Here is a 25411-nt window from a genome sequence, read left to right as displayed (position 1 = left end):
GGGCTCTAGAGTGCAGGCTCAGTAGTTGTGGTGCACGGGCTTAGTTACTCCTTGGCAGGTGGGATCTTCCTGGACCACAGATGGAACCCATGTCCCCTGCACTGGCAGGTGGATTCTTAACCACTGTGCCACCAGGGAAGTCCTGTTTTTCAAATTCTTTTCCCTTATAGGTTATTACAAAATATTGAGTATAGTTCCTTGTGCTATACAGGAGGTTCTTGTTATTTATTTTATACACAGTAGTGTGTGTAGCATCTGATCCACTTTGTTCTGCTTTTGGGGAAGCATCTCTCCCCTCCCATTTCCCAGCAGGTACATATGGGTATACACACTCCATTTTATCTCAGAGGAAAACAGGCAGATCTCAGAGCTACTGCGGGTTCGATTTTAGACTCCTGCAACGAAGCGAATATTGCAATAAATCAAGTCACGTGAATTTCTTGGCTTCCAGTGCCTGTAGAAGTTATGTGCACACTACACTGTAGTCTGTTAAGTGTGCGATAGCATTATGTTTAAGAAAAAATATACTTAAAATATACATACTACTGTATATAAAATAGATAACCAAGAAGGTCCTATGGTATATCACAGGGAACTATACTCAATATCTTGTAATAACCTATAATGGAAAAGAATCTAAAAAAGAATATATATATATGTATAACAATCACTGTGCTGTACACCTGGAACTAACACAACATTGTAAATCAACTCTATTTCAATAAAAATTAAAAAAAGAAGAAATCTAGACTAAAGAAATCTCCCAAACAATTAAAGATAATTAATTAAACAATTAATTGACTATTAATTAAAGAATACATTATTGCTTAAAAAAATGCCCAATTACTATAGTAACATCCAAGATCACTGATCACAGATCACCATAACAAATAGAGTGAAAATTGAAGATGTTTGAAATTTTGTGAGAATTACCAAAGTGTGACACAGAGATATGAAGTGAGCAAATGCTATTGGGAAAATGGCACTAGTAGATTTGTTCGATGCAGGGTTGCCACAAACTTGCAATCTGCAAAAAAAAAAACACACAAGAGGAGGTCTGCCTGCCTGTTCACATTTCTAAACATCGCAGCATGAGGACACGCTCTGAAGACTCGTGTCGAAACCAGACACTCCCCATGTCTTGGCATCATTTCCCTCTGGAATTTTCTCCTCCTCCCCTTCCTAGTCCACCTCCCTCTGGTGGGGGTGTAGCCGTGTTAACCCACGCAAGACTTCCCTGCTAAGCTAGAAACGCAGCCGACATACGGAGTGGTGATTGACAAAGTCAGGGAAGAATTTTGGCCCCTAATTTTAGACCCTTAAGTTTTAAGGATCAGAGACAGCAAAGAGTGATCATCTCTTGCCTCCTGGGCTTTCCATTAAAAATTTATACTAATGACACATTTTCCCAGTCTCTAATCTCTTTTATTTAATGGGCTTCCATCCATCTACAGAAAAAGAAAAAATATTTGAAGTCTCAAACTAGTGTGTATAAATTAGTTTAAGATTATTTTAAAACTGGGTTTTAAAAAAGCCCATCAAACTGGAGAAACAAAAGTCTTTTTTTTTCCTTTAGTTGTTTTGTTTGAGTCTATATAAAGGTTTTTTCTCCCCCCTCAATCCCTAAACTCTTTTATTTTTTTACTTTTATTTTCGAAATTGGAGTATAGTTAATTTACAATGTTGTGTTAGTTTCATGTGTACAGCAGAGTGATTCAGGTATACATATACATACTTTCATTGTTTTTCAGATTCTTTTCTTATAGAGGTTATCATAGAATACTGAGTAGAGTTCCTTATGCTATACAGTAGGTCCTTGTTGGTTATCTTACATATAATAGTGTGTGTATGTTCATCCCAAGCTCCTGATCTATTCTTTAGTTGTTTTGTTGTTGTTGGTTGGTTGGTCCACATTTATTTTTCTTTAGATGTTTTGAGTTACTGGTAGCCTTAGACGTTGGGGCCACTGGCGAGGTGTGGCTGAGGTTAGGACTCTGAGGTCTCCTCTGACCTGCTGTAAGGCTTTGGGCAAGTCATCGAGCTTGTCACTGGCTGCCTCCTTTTGGAGAGAAGGGGCGGGAGGCCAGATGATCTCCGGGAGCTGTCCCAGCTCTAAGATCATGTGCTATATGTACGCCTGTGACCTCATCCCCCGCCTGAGTAGAGGGTTGCAAACGTGATTTATCTCCTTGGATGCTTTATATAACTTGAGAGCAAGCGAAGTCATCGGCTCAACTGTGAGCTGTTGGCCCTGCATTTGAGTAACTGAAACCGCCAGCTAGAACTGCCACCCGCATCGGGGCAGGCAATGTTTTCTTTCTTTCCTTTCTTTTCTTTTCTTTCTTTCTTTCTTTCTTTCTTTCTTTCTTTCTTTCTTTCTTTCTTTCGAGCAACAACTTTTATTCTGGAAGTCTGAATCTATCATTACAATATGACAGTCTGATGTGGTTTTATTTGTAATGATGCCAAAGTTTATGTAATTAAAAAATAAACTTACTGAGGATGGATATCATATGATTCAACTCTTAGGAGGTCCCTAGAGGAGTGAAATCTATAGAGAAAAAGGAAGTTGGATGGTGGGTGCCAGGGGCTGGGGGAGGGATTGGGGGGTGAATATTTAATGGGGACAGAATTTCAGTTTGAGAAGGTGAGAAAGTTTGGAGATGGGTGGTGGGGATGTTTGCACAATAATGTGAATATACTTAATGCCACTGAATCGTACACTTAAAAATGATTAAGATGATAATTTTTTTGTTATGTGTATTTTGCCACAATTAAAAAACCCAAATATACAAATAAACTTTCTAACACACACAAGATCAACAGTTGATTAACCGTGCCCAGTCGTAGCTTCCTTTAGTATCACAAGTGTTTGGGTTTTTTTTTTTTTTTAGCTTTATTGAGGTAGAACTGACAAGTAAAATCATAAGATATTTAAAGTGTAAATTTTGATGATTTTATATCTATACACATTGTGAAAGGATTCCTCCCATCTAGTTAATTAATACATCTATCATGTCACATATTTATCTCTTTTTTTGGTGAGAACTTTTAGCTTCTACTCTGATACTGAGTTGTATATTGCAGTTATACTGTACAGCCTTATCAACTATATGGCTTTTTATTGTAAAATATACATAACACAAAATTTACCATTTGAACTGCTTTTAAGTGCACAGCTCAGTGGCATTAAGTACACTCACAGTGCTGTGTAACCATCCCCACCCTCCATGTCCAGAACTTTCTCATCTTCCCAAACTGCAAACTTTACCCCCATTAAACACTGACTCCCCATCCCCTCTCCCAGCCCCTGGTACCCACCTTTCTCCTTTGTCTCTATGGATTTGACTGTCCTAGATACCTCACTTTACTTTATACTCACAGAAAATCCACGGGGCAGCAAGTGTCATGCAGAAGGGGTGACAGGTGTCAGGAGCTATGTCTATGCCTGATCAAAAGTCCCTTCCTCCCCAGAAAAAAAAAATCAGGACCCCCCCCCCCGCCCCACACATGCACACTTTTCTAAGGAAATCCCAAGTTTTTTTTCCATCCATAATGCCATCAATAGCCCCTCTAACAGCTAACCCACACAGGTTATTCCATGTCTATGAATAAACACTAAGAAGAATTTTAAGGATTTGCAAAGCTTCCATTCACAGGAAAATACTTTGAGCTCATTGTCTACCGGAGCCATTGAAAGGGAGAGGAAGAGATGGAATTTCCTTTGCTCAATAGACACAAGTAGGCACCCAGCATCAAGGGCATGGTTTTTTCCCTTAAAGAGTAGCCTGCATCCTCCAGGCTGTACCAGAAGTGACAGGCACCAGGCATCCCTGGGACTGGACCTCAGGGGTCAAGACACACCAACTGTGGTACTTAAAAAAACCGTGTGGTATTTTTAAGAGCAGGACCTTGAGAAGTTCTTTTTTACTTTTTTCCTCTTTAAAAAATTCTCTTTTCTGTGCTTCTCTGAAAAAGTCCTTCCCCCAATTTCCTCTCTTGTCTTTCATCCATCACTGTTGACATTTGGGGCCGGATAATTCTTTGTGGTGGGGGCTGTCCTCTGTAAGGTAGAATGTCCAGCAGCATCCCTGGCCAACACCAAAATGTCACCAGACCATGCCTGTTGTCCAGGGTGGCGGGGGTGGGGGAAGCAGTGCTGAATCACCCCTGCCCTGCTGAGAACGATTGCTCTGCTCTAATTTCTGTTTTCCTGAATGCATTGTAGATCCTTTCATTTGTACCGTGCAGCTTGACTGCTCAGTATAACCACTGCCTCTGTAACTCTGACCCCTTAGAATTCCATTGCAGTTCTGCTCTACTCTCTTATCCTTTTATAGTTACCTGGTTGGTTGATGATTCATTCATTCATTCAGCCCCCAAGTCCCCAAAGGACTTGGCCCCCAGTCCTTTTCTAATCTAACCTCCCACCATTTTCTCCCTCATCCCCCTTCCAGCTACACTGGGTCCTTGGTGTCTTCTGACATGCCAAGGAAATTCCTACCTCAGGGCCTTTGCACTTGCTCTTTGCTGTCTGAATTGCCTTACGGCAGGATATGTACATGGCTCATTCCGTTACTTACTTGGGGACTGCTTAGTGGTCACTTTCTCTGAGACATTCCCCTCTCCCAGACACCCTCTGTCCTTTCACCCTGCATATGTATTTATTAATTTATTCTGTATTCCTCCCACCCCCGTGCACCTCGTCCACTGGAATGTAAGTTCCACAAGGCCTGGTTACCTTCAGCCTCCAGCCTTGTGGGGTTATGGTGTCCGACACTGCTGCACACTGACAGGCACTTTCTCAGTTGCCAGGACCCTCCAGTGAGAGAGCTCATTTTTCCCAGTAGAGCTTGAGCCCAGACCCTGGCCCTGAGCTCTGCCCTGTGTGCCCAGCCTCTCTGAGAAGGTCCCCTTTGCTTGCATGTGTGTGTGTGTGTATAGTGGGGGTACCTGAGCCCTGCTCTGTCTTTGTCCAGGGTTAAAGCTGCCCTCCCGGACCTGGTCTCCACCGTTTGAGTCTGAGGGGTCCCAGAAGCACAATCAGAGTGAGTACGAGGAGTCTGCTGGGGAATGCTGCTCCTGCCCGAAGACCGACTCTCAGATCCTCAAGGAGCTGGAGGAGTCCTCGTTCAGGAAGACATTCGAAGATTACCTGCACAATGTGGTTTTCATCCCCAGGTCAGGATTTGTCACTGGCTTGGGGTCTGGGGTCTTTAGGGAACAAGATGAAGTGGGGACGCAGAGGGTGGGCAGAGTCCACGCTGAACCACTTCCCTGGATGGAGGAAGAGATTTTGCGATTTCAATAAATACCTTACCAGGAAGAAGGAATAATCACCACTAAAGAGGGGATGGGGGGTGGGGAGTGTTAAAAAACTCAACCTTTGCTTTCTGATGTCTCATGAACTCTTTACTGCCGTCTCCTGTCTCAATCTCAGTTCTGAAACGAACTCCATTAGATTATCGACAATTGATTATTATCTAATAGATGATTATAGATAATAATCAATAATCGATAGCTTCAAGTATCATATTAGATGACAGAGAAATGCCTGCCCGGCCTCATGCTTGATTTGTGGCTGAGTCTCAAGCTCAGTGCATTCTCTTTTTAAAATCTGTAATTTTTTTTATTCTTCCAGAACTTTCCATGACCTCTTCAAAACCCCAGAGGCTTCTATTTAAATGTTTCCTTTAGTGAGTGAAGGGGCTTGTTTGCTGATGTACATCTGATCTACGGAGAGGGTTTGCTGTAAAAATGATTCTTGGTTTTTCACACTTTACCTTTCCTGCAAGCAGAGACACTTAGGTAGAATGCAAGTTTCTGTGGGTCACAGGTTAATTTTACCTCTCTCAGGTGCCTCCGTTTATTCATCTGAAGAGTGGAGAGAAAAGTAGTTCCTGTTTTTTAGGGTTGTGAGATTATACGAGTCATACGGGGATTCTCAGCCTTGGCCCTATTGATGTTTAGAGCCTGAGTATTCTCTGGGGTGGGACCATCCTGTGCCTTGCAGGTTGTTGGGCAGCATCCCTGGCCTCCACCCACTAGGTGGCAGTAGCACTGTCTGCATCTTATGAATTCATGCATTTTTACGGTAACCTACTGAAGCAGTTTCCATCTTCCCTTTATGGGTCCAAAGCCTGTGTGTGTTTTTTTGTTTGTTTGTTTTTTGTTTGTTTTTGTTTGCTTTTTGCGTAGGAGCGACTCTGCCCAGGCTTTCAAAGCAAATGTGTGCTGGGGGCTTTCATCTGCCCCCTCCCTCTCCACTCTTGACTCTCCCCACTCCATCCCCAGACTTCACCAGATGGGTACCCAGAAATGTCCAATGCAATTGGCCATTTCCAAAGTGGAAAAAAAAGTTTGCATCAGGATAAAACCAGGTTCTAAAATGGGTCTCTTCAAAAGCCCAGCACTGCCTCTGGTAGAGGTTTCCCCAGAACCATCAGTATATAACATTCCTTCTTTTCTCTTTCTTGCACTCTTATGTGACCCTGAGTCCAAAAGAGCACTAAACGGTGCAGCCCAGGCATGGGGGCGGTTACTGTTTTACCTGTTTAAACGCAACCAGACTTAAGGATAATGGCTGAGTCAGTTCTGAGGTTTAAAAGTAGTGTTAAGTTTGACATCCCATGGGAACCCCAGATGACCAGGTCTCTGGGGGGTGTTTTCTCTGATTCTCTCCTCCCCCTCCCCCCCGCCCCCAGCCCCTTGCTGGGTTCTCCGCACCTGCTGGGAAGATGTGGTTCACGTGATGGGAATAAGTGGTCCATGGTCCAGGGCAGGTGCCCTTGGGCTGCTGGCACAGGATGTGGCTACCAGGGTGGCAGAAGCAAAAGGTCTGTCTGAAGAAGTTCTGTCTGTCCTCAAAGCGGCTGGTTTTGTTTTCACAGAAAATCCTCTTCAGGCCCTGTTGCCGAGGACGCTAGGTACGACTCACCTGTGGGACGTCCGCGTGGCCCGTGGGGGCTGCACAGCACCGGGTCAGGGGGGCCAGCTGGGCAGGAAGCATGTTGTGCCTCTTTGAGACCCCAGGGTCTTCTGTGGTTTGATGCATGTATTGTGCTGCTCTGTCGAGACTGGGCGCTTCACAAATTCACACGTTAAACGTCTTCACCCTGAATGTGGGCAAAAAAAAAATCCTAACTAACACACTCTTACTAAAATATGGAGTCAAGGGCGAACTTTCTGGGCATCTCCTAGATGCCGCGCATTTTTCCTCCATGCATTGACTCACTACCCATTTATTTATCATGCCTACTGTGTGTGCAGAACTGTGCCCCTGCACCCAGGGTCGAAACCACACTTAGCGGCAGGTAGTGGGGAAGGCTGATCTGGGAGCAGAACATTTTTATTTGGGGTGACAAGTGCGGGATGACAGGTGTGAGGACAGGTGTGCTGAGCCCCTGAATTCCACTGAGGACAGTCAAGGATGCTCCCCTTTGACCTGTGTCTCAAAGAATCAATTATACTTCAATTAAAAAAAAAATTAAGGAGATTGGGGGGGGGGGCCAGGAGGGGACAGGCAGAGAGAACTTGGGGAAGGGCAAGTAGGTGGAAAGAATCCTGAACTCTTGGGAACAACAGGAGGAGAGATTGGAAAGGCAGGATGGGGGCCACGCGGAGGGACTTTACTCTTCCAGTTGAGGGGTTTTTTTTAAATTTATTTTTCGGCCGTGTGCGGCCCCGATCTGCCCTCTAGCGGTCGTTTGGAATATAATCTGTAGTGAAGAAAGGTCTAGAAATTTGAGGTCTTGATCCAGACGAGAGTTTCTCGACGTTAGACTTTTTGGCATTTGAGGCCATATCCTTCTCAGTTGTGGAGACTGCCACGTGTATTGTAGAATCATGGGCGGCATCCTTGGTCTCCACCCCTCTGAAGTCAGTGTCACACCATCCCCCAAAAAGTCACAACCGAAACCATCTCCAGACAGGCCAAATGTCCCCTCGGGGGTGGGACCAGGGGCAGAATCACTGATGGTTGAGAACCACTGAGCTAGTGTGAGCCTGTGGATAATAAAGTGCTGTGTGTGTAGGGAGAGGGAGAAGTCAGTTGATGCTTTGTTTGGGGGTGTCTTTCATGACCACTTCGTGGTCTTTTTGAGGCTAATCCTTCTGGTTTATGCATATTTGGCCTGTTTGAAACCATTTATGTTTCCCTTTGTTCACATATCGAATTCTCAGTCATTCTTCACGAGGCCCCAGTGTCTGTCATTTTTTGGAAGGCCCACCTTCCTTGTGTGGAGATGTTCTGAACCTTGCTAATAAGTGTGTATCTTTGGTTTAATAGCTTTGGTTTGACATTCCAGTCAAGAATGTCACTGGTCTTTTCAGACAAAAAGACCACAAAGAAAATCTTTGTGAGTACCCCCCAAAGTAGGGTTTGATTTCTGACTACAACGTGATAAAAACTAAAGGTAAACTACAAACGTTTGAACAGAAAACCCTACTTCCTGGGGATTAAAAGTGGATCACTTAGACTTCTCTTGGGTGAAAGTTGATCGAAATGGGAACTTTCATCAAAATCCATTTGGAAAATAACGGAGACATGCACATCACATACCTTCACTTGTAGAGAATATTGCCAAAGCTGGACTTTGTTGCAAAGTAGTAGACTTAAATGCTTTTGAAAGTTAAGGAAAAAACTTTAAAATGTAAAATATAATGCATTGGGGGGGAGGGAAAAATCAGTATCGCTAACTTGTGGTAAAAGTAATCAAAGGAAAATACCCACAAATAACTAGAGGTAAAGAAGGTGACGTAAAACTGAAGTCTGACAAAGATTTTACTATGTTGAATTTTGTGGATAAACATGAGCTATTCAACTTGAAACTTTCAGAGAGGTGGGAAATTTTAACTTGTCTAAGCTAATTCAAGAAGAAGCAGAAAGGTTAAATATCCTAATAACCTTGGGAAAAGACTTAAAAAACTGTGTCAATTTCTAAAAAAAAAAAAAGGCCCCAGTCTCGGAGAGTTTTGCAGATGTGTTCTTTCACACTCTCAAAGAGCAACTATTTTCTGTATATATTCTTTTTTTTCCTGTATATTTTCTGTAATAGAGAAACTTTTCCAGAGCATAGAAATCTATGGCAAGTCTTCCTAATTCATTTTATAAAACTAACATAGCACCCCTTAGCAGAACCTGACAAAGATGCTACATTGAAAGAAAACCCCAGGACCAGCTAATATGGGAGTTTTAGATCCGCGTGTCCTACATAAAACCACCGTGCTGGCAATATTGTTTATCTCATGAGTGCAAGGATGGTTCATGATCAGGCATTCTGATAATAGAATCTAATTCATCAAGATGCCCAGTAAGGGAAATCATAATAATCTCATTCAATAACATTTATTAAAAATTACTAATTTAGAGAAAGGGAGGGAGAGAGGCCTTTTATAAAACTAGGAATAGAAACCTTCTGCAACAAGATAAATAAATCCTAGATGCAACCAACAGCCAAGCTAACATCTTTCTTAAAACGATTCTTGTTAGCTTTGGAAGGAAGCCAGCTGCATTGTTACTGATGAACATTTCTCTGGATATCTAGCCAATGCAGTAATACAGAAATTAGAATTGTCCGGAATGGATTGTGGGAAATAAAATCATTGATATTTTCAGGTATTCTAGGGCAAGGGTAGACCGAATACCTGTTTTTGTCAATGAGTTTTATTGGAATGTAGCCACATCCATTTGTTTACATTGTGTCAATGGCTGTTTTCAACCTGCATGGCTTGAAAGCCATTGGAAGTTGAATAGTTGTGACAAAAACCACATCCCACAAAATCCCAAATATTTATTATCTAGCACGTATGGGAAAAATTTGCTGACGCTTTTTCAAGTGTGTTCCTTGAAAACCTAAGAAAATCAACCCTGAAACTCTTAGAATGAGAGTTTGGGAAAGTAGTACAATATAAAGAAACAAAAAGACAGTAGATACACTAACAACAATTAAAATATAAATAAATAAAATATAAATCTTTCATAATTGCCCTAAAACCTTAGAAACCCCATCTAGAATTACCTGTAAAGGAAAAAATTTTTTTAATTGCTGAGATATAAACTTATATAGATAAATGTGAAAGATTGTTTCAAATCATTTCAAGAAAACTCACTGGCACACAGCAAACCAGGATAAATCGATAAAGGGTTAATGTCCTTCGTGAATGAACAGTGCAGGAATAGGAGTGATGAAGATTCTAGAACTTCATAGAAAGGATGGGCAAAGGACAAGGATGGACAAGTCCTTAGAGAAACACAAAAGAATCAATAAAGGACAAAAGACGTTATACTCAGCAGTACACAGAGGTGCAAATAAAGCAGTAGAGTAATGCGTAAGATTATTTTTTCCTCAGGTTGAAAATATGAAAAAGAAAAAACAAAACAAAACAAAAACTCCTTTTAACCCTCAGCGTTGCTGAGATTATCCAGAGATGTAGTTTCATGGGCTACTAGTGAGACCACAAGTCAGTATGAAGGATCTGGAGGGTAGCAGTTTAGCCATAGGTATGAAGAGGCATAATGTAGTGATTTCTCTTAGAATCTACTTTTGGGAACTAATGAGACACTCAGATAATGATCACAGTAATATTTATAATATCAACAAATTGGGAATACACTTACATTAAAAAAATAAGAGGATGACTAAGTCTGTTATGGCTCATGCATTAAATGGAATATTCTACAGTTCTCCAAGTTTTCTGCAATGAGCACGTGGTACTTTCATAACAAGGAGGGAAAACCTTTACATTGGGAAAGAATAAAAACATAAATTCTGTCCTACTTCAAACATTATGTTTTCAGGAGAATATCTGAGAACGCTTCTACTACAACAAGTCAGCAAAGTGGATTATAAAACTAGCTTGATCCCCGTCATACCCATATGTAATAAAAATAATTGTCCAAAGGACACATGGACAGTGGAATGATGAGTAATTCAAATTTTCTTTATACTTTTTTTTTTTTGGATTTATAATTTTTTTAGGCTGTTAACATTATTCTTCATGTATCTTTTTAAGGGGGAAAATGTGCCAAATGCATAGGCCTTTTTTGGAGGTACCCTTAGCAACCTGGATGATAAGATTCTTTTACCAAGAATTGAAGTATAATCACTTAGATTATGCAGGTGTCCAAGAGGGTCTTAAGGACCAGAAGATGCATTTCTCCTGGTTAAACTGGTGATGTTGTCAAGTAGCTTGGACCATTTGGTAGGGCTTCCTGAAAAGCTAGATTCTTACAAGCTCTTGGCATCTTATTTTTAACACTGACCCTGGCTGGACTATTAATCTGCAAGATGAAAATCTGAAATCAAGCATGTCAAGGGGAATATTGGTGTGTCTACTATGAATGGTCCCGGAACCCCCACACCCCTTCTTGGGGTGGGCCTGCCTGACATGGTGCCTATGAGGGTATCTTGAAAACTACTCTGGGTTGTAATTCCTGGAAATTTACATTGTAATCTACGCGCCACCTTGAATCTCATTGCACCTCAGTCTTTGGTTTTAAGCCTTTTATTTTCCAGCAGCATGTTTTAAAAAGATGGTGATCGTGTGACCAGGTGTGTCCTACTGTCATGACAGGCCGTCGAGGAAACGCAGGGCCCTTGGCGACGTGGGGAATGTGACAGCGGCCATGCCTACTATTCCGGGATTCCTTAATACATCCTCACCGAGCGCACCCACGAGCTCAGAGGAGCACAGACCCTTTGAGAAAGTGGTGAACAAGGAGTCACTGGTCATCTCCGGTCTGCGTCACTTTACCGGCTATCGCATCGAGCTGCAGGCTTGCAACCAAGATTCCCCCGAGGAGAGGTGCAGCGTGGCTGCATATGTCAGCGCCAGGACCATGCCTGAAGGTGGGTCAGCTCACATCATGGGGCCAAGAGACCCAGGCTGACCAAGGAAAAGCTCTCCACCCCCTAGGCAGCATATATGTGACGTTAACGTCTTTGCCTTAATCATTTTTCATTTTCCCCCAGTGTTATTGAGGTGCAGTTGACATATAACATTGTGTGCATTTAAGGTGTACAGTGTGTCGATTTGATATACTTACGTATTGCAAAATCATTACCACAATAGCATTAGCTCACATCTCCATTAGGGCACATAATTACCATTTCTTTTTTTTGTGGTGAGAACATTTAAGATCTCCTCTCTTAGCAGCTTTCAAGTATATAACACAGTACTGTTAACTGTAATCACCATGGTGTACATTGGATCCTCAGAACGAACTCAGCTTATCATTGGAAGTTTGTACCTTTTGACCACCATCTCCCCGTTTCCCTCACCCCCAACCCCTGGGAACCACCATTCTACTTTCTGTTCCTATGAATTCAGCTTTTTTATCATCCGCATATAAGTTAGATCATACACTATCAGTCTTTCTCTTTTGGGCTTATTTCACTTAACATAATGCCCTCAAGGTCCATCTGTGTTTACCTAAATTATTTTGTAATTGTATGAGTCGTCATAGCCATTATATAAACTTTAGAAAGTACATACATGCCGTAAGAAAAATAAAATAAAATTAAAACACACACACACACACACACACACACACGAGGGTGAGTCAAAGATTTTCTGCACTCTGGCTATAGAATTAATTTTAATTAACTTTTAGAAAAGACAAATACATAATTTTTCGACATAATCTCCTTGCTCTTCAATACACTTTGTCGATCTGTCAACAAGCTTTCATATTCCCTCATTAAAAAATGTTTCAGGCTTAGCTGCGAGCCATGAATGCTCCTCTGTCTTCACTTCATCAGAAGTTAATCTGGCTCCTTCTTGATGGCTAACCCTTGTGCGACCTTCCTTGAACTTCTCTATCCATTCATACACACTTCTTCGTGACAAAACACTTTCTCCATATGGCACACAAAGTCTTCAATAAATAACGGCACCAGGTACACCCTCAGACCACAAAAAACGAATCACTGCACGCTGCTCTTCTTTCATGCAGATCACAAGTGGGGCATCCAGTTTTGCTCGCACCACAGTTGCAAATGAACTGATGTAACACGTTCACACCTGCACAGCAGTGACTGGGGAGACAGTAGCCTTGAACGGAAAGCACTGATAAGACAGTGAGGTGAACAGAAGTTTTAATATAACCGGAGTGCGGATGATTTTTGACTTAACCATATATGTCTGTGTGTGTATATATATATATATGTATATGGTGTTCTCCAGAGAAACAGAACCAACAGGATGTGACATAGTTCGATTAATCCATCAATTGATAGATAGACAGACAGACATAAATATGTAGAGAATCCCATGAAGTGAGTTTCATATGTCCATCCTCCCATAAGGGAAATAGAACACAGGAAGGTTATATAACCAGTTTTAAGGTTGCTCAGCTGCTAAGTGGTGGAGGTGGGATTTGATCCAGGGATCGAGTCCCTGGCTCTAACCACTGCTCCCCTCAGCCAAGGCAGATGATATTGTTGGCCCTGTGACCCACGAAATCTTCGAGAACAATGTCGTTCACTTGATGTGGCAGGAGCCCAAGGAACCCAACGGTCTGATCGTGCTGTACGAAGTGAGTTATCGACGATACGGCGATGAGGTAAGATCCTTGATGTCAGGGGATGTGCCTTCAAGGCTGTCATTGGTACGTCCTTCCTCTTCTTAATTTCTGGCCCTTGTGCTTCTCTTATTAGATGCTTTGTCATGAGGACTCAGAGCCTTGATAGATGACTTTCCAAGGAGAGGGGTCAGAAATGCCAACTTACACATTTCATTGTAGCCAAACTATCCCCAGGACTTACTGTGTGCTCCATGCATGCTACATGCTTTACAGATGGTATCTCATTTATCCTACTTTACCACATCTAGATGTGATAAGAGGCCCTGTTATTCTTATGGATCTCTAAGGAAGAAAAAGGGTCTGCCAATTCTAAGTGTAAGATGCATTCCAATTTCAGAAATGTCAAAATGTGAAGCTAATAAAAATAAACAAGGAAGGGCAATAAATCCTGAGAATAAACCCATGAGCTTGGGACTGAGGCATCCAGAATTTAAGTTGCATCCAAGATTTATATGAATAGAGTCAGGATTCAAACTCAAGGCTATCTGATGTTCTCATCCAGGGGTTGGTAATTTTTTTCGGTAAAGGGCCAGATAGGAAACATGTTTGGCTTTGTGGTCAGATGCTGTCTGATGCAAATACTCAACTCTGCCTTTGCATTTTCAAAGCCGCTGTATAGACACTATGTAAATGGAGGGGTATGGTTGTGTGCCAATAAAACTTTACTTGCAAAAAACAGGCAGCAAGCAGGCTGGATTTGCTGGCCCCTGCTTTAAGCCTGTAACCACTGTGGGGCAGGTCTCTATCCTCTGAAAGGGTTTGGGGTATACACCTGCCAGGAGAGGCACTGCTGGGGCTTGGACCTGAGTGGGGACAATTCTTCCCTTTACCGGGTGACTTCAGGCAGATGTCAGGTCACCTTCTTGAATCTGACCCTGCTGTCAGTTGAGCACTTTTGTCCATTTGCACCTCACAATGACCCTACAAGGGAGAGTCTGCTAGTGTCTCCATTTACAGCTAAAAGAATGGAAATTCAAGGGGCTGATAGACTTTCTCAAAGTCACACACCCAACACCCAAACCCAGACCATTGGGCTCTGGCACCTGCCATCTGCAAATGAGGGTGATCATGTGGATCAGAGGTCATTTTCTAAAAGGGGCCAGGGAGTTAATATTTTCAGCTTTGGGAACCATACAGTCTCTGGATCAACGGCTCAGCTCTGCCGTTATAGCTCCAAAGCAGACACAGACAATGTGAAAGTGAATGGCAGTGGCTGTGTGCCAATAAAACTTTATTTACAAAATCAAGCAGTGGACTGGATTCAGCCTGTGGGCCCTTGATTGCCAGCCCCTAACAGAGGTTGTAGCAAAACTGCCCGATTTCCTGGAACTTTGGGGGAGAGTCATCCTGTAACCAGGTGGGCACAGCTTGGCTTCCCCAAGCCAGAAAGGACAGATGGACCTCCCTCTCTTGATCCTTCCTGGGACCATATCTTTTGATGCCCAAATATTCAGCTTTGATGATGATTTAGAACTGAAATCTCTGCAAACTCTGATCTGTGGACCAAATCTGACCCTTGGCCTGTTTTTATATGTCTTGCAAAGAGTTGTCAAAAGAAACAAGGACACACGTGCACCAGTGTGGTTTCAGTGACCATGCCTAGAATCAGTGTGGGAGGGGAGCCCTCAGGGGTATAAAGAGAGGCATGATTCATAGGGAGCTACTACTGCAGAGTTTATCTAATATCCCATATATATTAATCCCATATATTCTAAGGAAATAATTCAAATTTGGGGTGGTGGCAAAGCTTTATGCATTAGATTTTCACCACTAGCAGAAAGTACAAGCCAGTAGATGTCCATCCATTGGAGAATGGATACATAGAAGATGGTACATCCATAAAACTGGTGGATGTACAGCCTTTTAAAACGATGTTGGGCGTGACCATGGCCCAGTATAATGCAGAGGTTGAGATACAGGCTCTGGATTTCAGATCCTCCAAGCTGTTATTCTTCATCTTCCACCAGCAGCAAGAAACCCCCCATCCAAAGTAGCTTATGACAAAAAGGAAGCTTATTAGCTCCCATCACTGAAGAGTCGAAGGAGATCAGGCACAGCTGGATCCAGAATTCCTTTGGCTCTGTTGCATTTTCAGGGGTCCTTGCATGAGCCCAGCAGCTCCTGGCTGTCCTGTGATTTTAGTGGTTCCAATTCTCATATTCTTTCAGTGCCAAGCATAGAGGAAGAGAGAGTCTGAGTCCCAGGATTTCCAGCCAGGCTGAGATCACGTGACACCCAATCATATGACCAGGATAGTGCTGTGTGCTGAGTAGCTCATTCATGAGGGTTTTAAGATAACAGCTGAATTGAGGTACATTCACATACTATAAAACACACCCATTTAACACGTACCATTCAATGATTTTTTAATATAGTCACAGTTGTGCAACCATCACCACAATTTTTTTTTAATTAATTATTTTTTTTGGGGGGGGTACACCAAGTTCAATCATCTGTTTTTATACACATATCTCCGTATTCCCTCCCTCCCTCGACTCCGCCCCCACCATCCCTCGAGTCCCCCCCCCCAGCATCACCACAATTTCAGAATATTTTCATCACCCCCCAGAGAAAGCCCACCCCCCTAGCCATCACCCCCCAGTCTTCCCTGCTACCTCTCCCTCCAGCCCCTGGCAATCACTCTTCTGCTTTCTGTCTCTGTGGAGACAGGTCTTTGCTAACTGTGACCAACGCATCTCCATTTGCCTTGAATTTCCCAGGTTTGAGCACTGAAGCCCTGCATCTCAAGATAACCTGGGTAAATTGAGACAGTTGTTACCCTATTGGCATTGGACCCAAGCCTAACTTCTCCCAGCCACCTTTGCTGGCCTGCCTCTCTCATTCCTGGAGCCCAAGGGTCGCTAGTAGGAATCCCTACCACCAGTCCCCACTGTAACATCTGCGCTGCGTAGCCCAACCCTGATCCTCGACAGACCAACCTGTCTGTCTATTTGCTTTTTAGGGGAACAGAGAGATGGAAAGAAAATTAGGAGGGAGAGGTTATAATACCTGAAAAGAAAAAAAGATAACTTTTCATAAGCAAAACTTGTCGATTATCTCCAACATTGTCTTCAGTTGTCTGACATCAATTTGATAAAGTAAAAAGTAATGTAAAAAAAATTTTTTTTACACCAGTTGTACTGTTGGGATATTATTTTGCCAGTTTTACAAAACTCTCCCCAGCATTTGGTGGGAGGTCATTTCCCCCTTGATTTGCTAGTTTAACAGCCCAAATCACCTCTAGCTGCATTGTTTTTGATTCTGCCTCCTTTTGAACCTTGCAGTAGAGTCATTTCTTCCTTACCACTTTTCCTCTCACCTTGGGGAACCCTGGTCCCAGACTACCCCATCCCTGGAAAGAGCATCGATTTTCAGTTTTGTGCACTTATATCCCTTGCTTCGGTAGATTTTTGTAGTCTTGAGCTGCTTTTTTTTTTTCCCCTTGTTTGCACAAGCGTTTCTATAACTGGCTTCTTCACCCTTCATCAGATTTGCTTCTTGTTTTGCTTTTTGTTTTGCTTTTTTGGTGTCTGTGGAGAGAGCTGGTTCCCTCCACCATGCTCCCTTCTCCGTCCTCACCCCTCGAGGTGAGCGCAGGAGGATGCATTTCCCCTTTATCCCAGATAGCAGCTACCTTTGGTTTCTATATTTGTTTATTTGTCCCTTTCCACTTGGTGACTCATTCTACTTGGAAGAACCTTTGGACTAGACTTCCCCACCCCTGCCGCCAGCCCGATCTGTTTTCTTGCTGTTATTGTCACATGATAAGCATGAGAGTTTTCACGTTTCTGTCTCTCCCCACTCCCTCCTGAAATTTTCCAGTCCAGTTCTCTGCATGCACTATTAGCTTGGAGCTGTCTTGGAAAGTTTTCAAAATTCGGCCGATGTTTGCAGGGTTTGTGGTCATATTTCCCGAAGAGCCTCACGCCTTTCCTAATAAGCTCTCTGGATTTCTCTCTTTTTACATGTTTATTGCTGGGGTGTGTATGCCTTACTTATCTCCTCTCTTCTTGCCAGACATTTAAGTAGATTCCAACTCTATTAATGATAGTAAAATAAATCAAATCAAAAGCCTGCACTGTGAGACAGAAGAAGTTTTAAAATTTTTCCTTAAGACATTAAGCCCACGTAACCGGTTGGTTCTTAGGTGATTTAGGTGATCTGGGTCCCTTCTTTCCTGCTCTTCTGGAGTCCTGGTGAAGATACCCGACGGTGGTTTGAAGGAGAGTTTTGGAGCCAGACAGTTCTGGGTTCAAAGGCTGCCCTGTCACTTACCAACTATGAGATCTGGGACAAATCGTTTCAGCTCCCCAACCAGGGGAGGGCAAGCTATTTACGTAAAGCCTGTTTTTGTGCAGCTTGTGAGCTAAGAATCACTTTCACATCACATTTTCACAATGGTTGAAAAAAATCAAAAGGAGAATAGCATCTCTTGACATGTGTAAATGCCTACGAAGTTCAGCTTCCAGCATCCACCGTGTTTTGTGGGCACACAGCCATGCTCATTTGTTTACGGATGTTACAGATTCAGGATTCGGGATCTGTCTCTGGCTGCTTTTGAGCTATGATGGCAGGGTTGAGTTGGTGACAGTGACTGTCTTGCCCCCTTGAAGCCGAAAATATTTACTCTTTGGCCCTTTACAGCAAAAGGTCGCCGACCTCCACCCTAAGCCTCAGTTTCCTTGTTTCTAACACAAGGCTAAGCACGAGGTTATTGTAAGGATTAAATGACATGATCTGAGCCAAAATGACATGATCCGAGCCACGTGCTTAGGAAGATTGGCTGTTGCCATGCATCATGTGTCAGTGATAACCTGTCTGTGCCTTGTCCACAGGGCTAAGGTTCTGTAATTCCACGAGTCTCAAAGTCACTTGTCCCTTGTGGTGTTTCTGCCTTACTCCCTCCATGTCACTTCTGAGCAGGATCCTTGTCTTTCTAGGAATTGCATCTTTGTGTCTCTCGAAGGCATTTTGCTCTGGAGCGGGGCTGCAGGCTACGTGGGCTGCCGCCTGGGAATTACAGTGTGCGAGTTCGGGCCACCTCCCTAGCGGGCAACGGCTCCTGGACAGAAGCCACCTATTTCTACGTGACAGACTATTGTAAGTCTGCACGGCCACTTCAACTGGTAGGGTCTGCGCTTGGCGCTGGGCATAGCAGAGCATTTCAGAGGATGGTTGGGGAAGCCTGGAGGCTGTGGGTACTGTCTCTGACTTGACTTCTGGGTCCACTGGCTGGTGCTGTGTGACCAGAGCAAGATGGTTGCCCTCTCTGAGCCTGCATTTCTTCATCCGACCACAGATATAATAATAGGACCACCTTTGGAGGTGAAGGGAGGTTTCAGAGACATCATGAGTGTCAAGTGGCTGGCACAGGGCATATCTGATAAACACATTAGTTCCTGTTACTGGTGTCTTCACCTTTGTTTGTAGATGGGACATACCCTCCAAGGGAGGATGTGGGAGCTTATCTACTCAGTCTTGAGTGTGCTCTTGACATGCAGGTAGGAAGTGCTGCCATTGGGTGAGCTGGACACACTGTGGACAGTAGGGTGAGGAGAGGTGGGGAGAGCTGAGCTGGTCAGGGAGTGCTTCCTGGAGGTGGTGACATCTTGGTGGAAACCTGGAAGAATGTATGATCGGGGGCGGAAGAAGGTATTCAGCCTGACATGTGGTAGGAACCCAGACACTTGGAAGAAGGGGAGATTGTAGACCAAGAGGAGTGGAAATTTGAGTGGGAGGGGGCAGATAGAGCTTTTGCTTGGCTGGTTGGGTTTTCATGTACCAGTTGTGGTGAGAGTGCGGAAAGCTGGGATGGTTCTGGTCAGGGTCGGGACCAGGATGAGTGTTCTGACACCAACAGGGTATACAGCACTACGATTCTGATGCTTCCCACCAGAATTAGCACAGACTCTACAAGTTAAAGAGCGTGGTTCCCACTAAGACAGCCCTTATCTCAGATGCCAGATGCAAGCTTGGGGGTTCTCCAGGCCACCTGTACTTCTGACTGATTGGCTACAAATTTGGGCATCATCCCGACCCCCTTGGATTTGATCATTTGCTAGAATGGCTCACAAAAGTCAGGAAAATGCTGTATGACAATGACAGTTTTATTACAAAGGATGTAAGTCAGGACCACCCAAATGAAGAGCCACATAGGGTGGGGGCCAGGAGGGCCCTGGACATGGCTCCTGTGTCTTCTCCCCATGGAATCAGGACACATGACATTGCCCTCCTGGCATAGTGGTGTGTTCGCCAGCCAGGAAGCTCCTCTGAGCTTTGGTGAACAGAGTTTTTATTGGGGCTTCATCACATGAATGTGATTGGTTGAATCATTGACCATGTGATTAAACTCCATCTCCAGTCCCCATCCCTGTCTGGAGGCCTCCCCATCCCTCTTACCACACACCTGGTCTTCTGGTGACCAGCTCCCATCCTGAACCATCTCATGTCTTAGCATAAACTCAGGTGTGTTCCAAAGGGCTTACCAATAACCAAAACACTGCTAATACTCAGGACTTGTCAAGGATTTGGAGGGACACCATGAATAAAATTCAAAGGAAAATATCAAAGTGGGAAAAATATTTGTAGCATCATTGACAAAGAGTTAATATATTTAATAAAAAAATGAATATATGTATATGTCTCCTATGAGTAAAAGATATATGTTCTCATACAAAAATAAGCAAAGAACATAAACAACCAATTTAAAAGGAAATAGAAAAAATAGAAAGCAAGGAAAAAAAATGTCCAGCCTTACTCAAAACCACACCAAAAGGAAAAAAAAAGCAAATCAAAATGAGTTATAATTTTTAACTTAGCAAATTGGCAAGGTTTTTGTTTGTTTCTGTTTTTTAATTGTGTACTTAGTGTTGTCCAAGAGTGCAGACACATGGACATTCTGTTTCATGGTACGTGAGTCCTAAAATGCAGTCCTTTAATAATATTATCAAAAAAGCTTATAAAGGCTTTTACCATTTCAGCTAGCAGTGCTGACTCTAGAAATTCATCCTAAGGAAATGATCAGAGATGTCTAAAAAAGATACATGTTCAAGGAAATCCAGCACAGCTTACTAACAATAAAAAAAAAAATCTGGAGAATTAAGTGTTCAACACAATAGATTACTTTTAAAAACTCTTTTTTAAATAAGAAGGAGGAAAGCAAGACACCTACAGTGCAAAACTGAAAGAGGCATTCACCCTCAGGGGCTGACCCTGTCCTGGCATGGCCCAGAACAAGAGTTCCTCTCAAATTTTACACCCTGGGTGCCTCTCTTCCGCACCCCAGTTCTGGTGGCCACTGGATTCTAAGGAGTGAGCTGGACTGTGGGGTTTGGGAAGCAGAGATGGAGTGGGGTGAGTAACATCGCTCTCAGATTCTACCCTGAGATGTGCTGGGTTCCAATAAGGAACTGGTAGCCTCCAGCTTCCCCCATCCTAAGGGACAGGGGAGGAAGGACATGCTGACCACGGCACATGACCAGATGGTTTCCATTTTTTCATGTCCATTCAATCAGCAGATATTTAGAGAGGCTTTCTCTATGCCTGGAGTCACCAGAGATGGGAGGAGGCAGATTGCTGTCAATTCAGGGAGGTCTGGGAGGATAAGATGTCTCTGGATACAGCTGGCCACCAAAGGCAGCATGCAGCAGTGGTCAGGAATGTCCAGTCGCTCAGATGTCCCGGGTTCAAATCTGTGCTCCACTGTGGATCAGCTCTTGGATTTGGGCAAGACCCCTCACCCCTCTGAGCCTCTGTTTCCCAATCTGTTAACTGGAGTTGGTCATAGCACCTCCCACCTTGACTTATGGGTTGATTAATTAAAATCTTCAGACAGTGCCAGGCATGTTCATAAGTGTTCGGTAAACTACTATTATTAAAGACCTAAAGGACCAGGTTCCTTCTCTGGCTTCCAGAACTCACTTTCTTCCTTGGCTTGGAAGAATCTGAATACCTGCGTGAGTTTGTAATTATAGATGACTCAGCCTTGCATGTGAATTAAAAAATAAAAAGAGAGCATTACATTTCTTCAGTTGGTGAATTAAGAAGAATTAAAGGGGACTTCCCTGACAGTTCAGTGGTTAAGACTCCATGCTTCTGCTGAAGGGGGCATGGGTTCTATCCCTGGTAGGGGGACTAAGATCCCACATGCTGTGCGGCTAAAAAAATCCCAAAAAACAAAAACCAAAACCAATAGAATGAATACCAGTGTATCCACCACCAGCTTGAGAAATAAAGGCTAACTTTTAAAAAAAGAATTAAGGCTGCATAATAGTTGGCTTAGTTTTTTTGGGGATGACCCCTAACAAACACAGGGCACTTCTGGTGAATTTTCTGTCTGCCAGAGGTGCTGTTGGGATTAAAATAAGCTATTTAATTTGCAGGGTCCAGTGCAAAGTGAAAATGCAGGGCCCCTTTTTTAAAAATTATTAAGACTTTCCAGATAGGGACAGCAGGGCATTAAAGAGAGAGCAGGAGTTTTTGAGGGTGGGGACCTGGCTGATGGCTTGGGTTGCATGCCTGTGAAGGTGGCCTTCGGTGGTGAAGGGAGAAAAGCCAGTGATGGGCAGTGGTCTGGGGTCACCACAGGGGAGGCTCAGGGACTAGAGAAGGGGGGACACGTGTGGGTGGCCCATTAGACATGTAGATGTGTTTTCCAGTGTGACCTTTGATGTGAACACATTGTGATGTGAAACCTATATTTTCTTATTCTATTTCAGTAGACATGCCATCAAACATTGCAAAAATTATCATCGGCCCCCTCATCTTTGTCTTTCTCTTCAGTGTTGTGATCGGAAGTATTTATCTGTTCTTGAGAAAGAGGTGAGTGCAGTGGTGTGCTGGTAAACAGTTAACAACCAGCTCTCTGGGGGAGAAGTAGGCTACATGTAGCTAGAGTTATATCTAAATTTACTATAATTTTACTGCCCTAAAGGATGCATAGTATGCAATGTACAGATAATGCTCATAATTCAGTATACAATACTCGCCATCATAAGTTCCCTCCAGCCAGTGGGTTCTCACCAAATGTTTTTGTTAGTTTCTTTCCCCCTGAACCTTTGCATCTAAAACCAACCTATGCGTGCAACTGGTGAATGAGTGTACTTCCAGGGTGAATGTTGGTTGGTATTTTGTTTACATTAAAGAGCAAGACAAAAATGAAATAAGACATCTGTGTTCGTCGACAACAGGAGTGACTTTTGCGGAATCAGATAATAATTCTTAAATACTGAAAGCACACTTTCTCAAATTTTTGTGCCATGTGCGGTGTCATGGCTACAGAGATGACACACGTTTAAGCTTAATCTACATTGTTGACATTTTTGCCATCACTTTCTCAAGCCCGGACATACAACAGAACAATAAATCGATCTTAGTTTGTACTGTTTGCCTATGTATCCACGGTGTGAATATTCCCACCGTGGCCAGTTTCAAGCTACAGACACGATGTCACTAAACACAGTGTTGGGAAGAAATATGCAGTCAGTCACCGACATACCATATTTCTGCCATATGGATGCAGTCATATAAATAAATAAGGTAGCATAGGTGGGCTGAAAAGTGTCCTGTCCATCATAGTAAGATGTAGTATGATAATTAGGATGTGGCTGGTTTTGAATATATCTTACCTTTGCTTTGAATACGATGTATTTAACTGTAAGCATATATAATTTAATTTTAAATAGTGGTTGTATTTAACAACCGGCTTGCAGATTTCCTGAAAATTCAGCAGTTGTTTCTCATAAGCTGGAACGAGATGGTTTCAGAACAGCCATGGGTGAGTCGTTTTTAGATGTTATGTTGACAACCATACATTGTAGTTTATGGTGAGCAGTTCTATGGTGACGCACTTATGTAGCCATTTGATGGGCTTCTGTTAAAACAATAAGGGTCCTTCATCCTTACCCCTGACTGTATCCAGGATTACGTGGATGCTGCTAATAAGGGGTGACCACTTGCACTGGGGAGGCTATCACCTCCCATTAGTGACCACAGAGTTCTGTGAGGATATTAAGATGGAATGTCTCCATTTTTCTCATCCAGGCAGCCGGATGGGCCACTGGGACCGCTGTATGCGTCTTCAAACCCCGAGTACCTCAGTGCCAGCGATGGTGAGTACTATCCCCTTCCACATGGGTGACCAGAATCCTGCTGTCCAGTTTCCTTTGCTGTCACTGTCAAGTGACAGTCAAAGGTTGATACCCCAGGAGGCTGAGAAGGGTCCTCTTGTTCAGTTGAGCCTGCAGACCTGCCTCTTGCTGCAGAAACCCTGTTACTGGGAGCAGTCGGACCCCTGCTGTCTGGCATTTGTTTGGATAGGCTGATCTAGCTGGTCTGGGACCTGTGCTTGGGCTCGGCTGAGATGCCACGAGCTTGGTGCCCCAGTTGTGGAGATAGCCTGGGTCCTGTGCCAGAGAGAGTGCTGAGGGTCAGAGCCAGAAAGTGGTGACCAAACTGGCCATCCAGTCTGGGAGGTGGAATCAGAAGCCAAGGTGGGAGACTGGGGATCAGGGATGGGGCAGACAAGAAGGAGGGACAAGATGGGGAAGGTGAGAGGCTGGGTACCAGAGGCACATCTGCTACTGCTGGCAGCAGGATGCTGATGTTGGTGGCAGGAGCGTAGGACTGATGGCCATATTCCCCTGGACTCTAGCAAGGGACAGTGAGTGACCCCTGCAGAAAAGGCTTGGCGGGTCCTTCAGATGTGAAGGCAGCTGTTGCATGATGAGCTTATAAAATGCTTCATGTGGCAAAAATAAAAAAGCGACTCTCAAGGCGTGAGTGCCATTGACTGGTAGGATGCTGCCTTGGGATACAGGGGTGGTGTTTTTAAGGGTACCTGGGATTTGCTTTAAAGAAGTCTTATAAGACATGCAGACGTGGAAGTGACTGTCATGAGGAAGTTTAGACTCACAGAGTCTGGAGAAACAGGAGGCAGGGCCACATGGAGAAGCAGCAGGGTCAGTCAGGAGGCGGGGGGGGGGGGGGGGAGTGAGGGAAAAACATGAGCAAGAGGCTTTATTGTTTTTTTTCCATGGGAAAGGTGAGGGAAGTCAGGGTAAGACATAGGATGGGCTAGTTTGAACTATTTCAGCAGGGTCTGGGGCGTAGGGGCTGTCCCTGGTTGTCTGCTAACTGGACCTGGGGTGATCAGGGCAGGGAGATAGTGGCCCAGAGGGTGAGAGGATGATCATGGAGGGGGTTGGGGTATGGGCTCTGGATTGGTTGGTTTGCATTTGAAAGGTGGATGCACAGGCATGTCATTTACTGTCTGTGGGAATTGGCCACCCCTGGGATGGGCAGTCCTTCCAGAGTCAGCAAGACATCAAAGCATCAGAACTGAGAAACTAGACAAGGGGATTATTCCAAGTGGGAATAGGCACAGAGCCCAGGAGTAGGAGGGGGGTGAATGTTGATCAAGAGCCTCCTCTGCCTGTTTGGGAATGGCATTGCTAACCATATCAGAGATGGGGCAGCTGAACCTCAGGGCTACCTCTCCACCCTACTGTCCTGCTTCCGTCCAGGGATGCAGCAATGGTTGAGGGCACTGGGGTGCTCAGTGAAAGCTAGAAATTGGGGCTCCTGGGTTTTTAAGGCCAGGAAGCTCTGGGTCAAGGGATACACACAGGGAAAGGTCCAAGCTTAGGACCCTAGGGGGCCCCCAGTGAGCATCTGTGAGTTTATTTGGGTGCAGAACTTTTGTCTGATCCAGTATCTCTGCAAGAGCCATTGGTGCCTCTACTGTGTTGCTCACACTGCTGTGACTTAGTTAAAATTTGATTTCCTTAGTCCTAGAGGCTGGAAGTCTGAGATTGAGGGTTCAGCAGG

General features: G+C 43.8%; 1 protein-coding gene across 5 annotated transcripts in view; it reads left to right on the top strand.

The window, feature by feature from the left end:
• INSR (insulin receptor) overlaps window positions 1–25411 on the top strand; it is a 138072-nt gene that overhangs the window by 100698 nt on the left and 11963 nt on the right. For 2 of the 5 annotated variants that reach the window (XR_009049127.1, XM_057708130.1), the window contains exons 10-16: window positions 4980–5181; window positions 6891–6926; window positions 11575–11849; window positions 13425–13564; window positions 18526–18685; window positions 22303–22405; window positions 23627–23694. Coding sequence is in view for 4 of the 5 variants with exons in the window: in XM_057708130.1 (XP_057564113.1) it covers window positions 4980–5181; window positions 6891–6926; window positions 11575–11849; window positions 13425–13564; window positions 18526–18685; window positions 22303–22405; window positions 23627–23694 (984 nt within the window). In the remaining variant the exon portion in view is untranslated. The remainder of the gene's footprint in view (window positions 1–4979; window positions 5182–6890; window positions 6927–11574; window positions 11850–13424; window positions 13565–18525; window positions 18686–22302; window positions 22406–23626; window positions 23695–25411) is intronic. The other 3 variants (XM_057708132.1, XM_057708134.1, XM_057708133.1) reach the window with 3 other exon arrangements.

Source organism: Hippopotamus amphibius, chromosome 15 (assembly GCF_030028045.1).
Source record: "Hippopotamus amphibius kiboko isolate mHipAmp2 chromosome 15, mHipAmp2.hap2, whole genome shotgun sequence".
Classification (NCBI taxonomy): domain Eukaryota; kingdom Metazoa; phylum Chordata; class Mammalia; order Artiodactyla; family Hippopotamidae; genus Hippopotamus; species Hippopotamus amphibius.
Note: the sequence above shows the minus strand (reverse complement) of the source record. Positions and strands in the feature narration are given on the sequence as shown.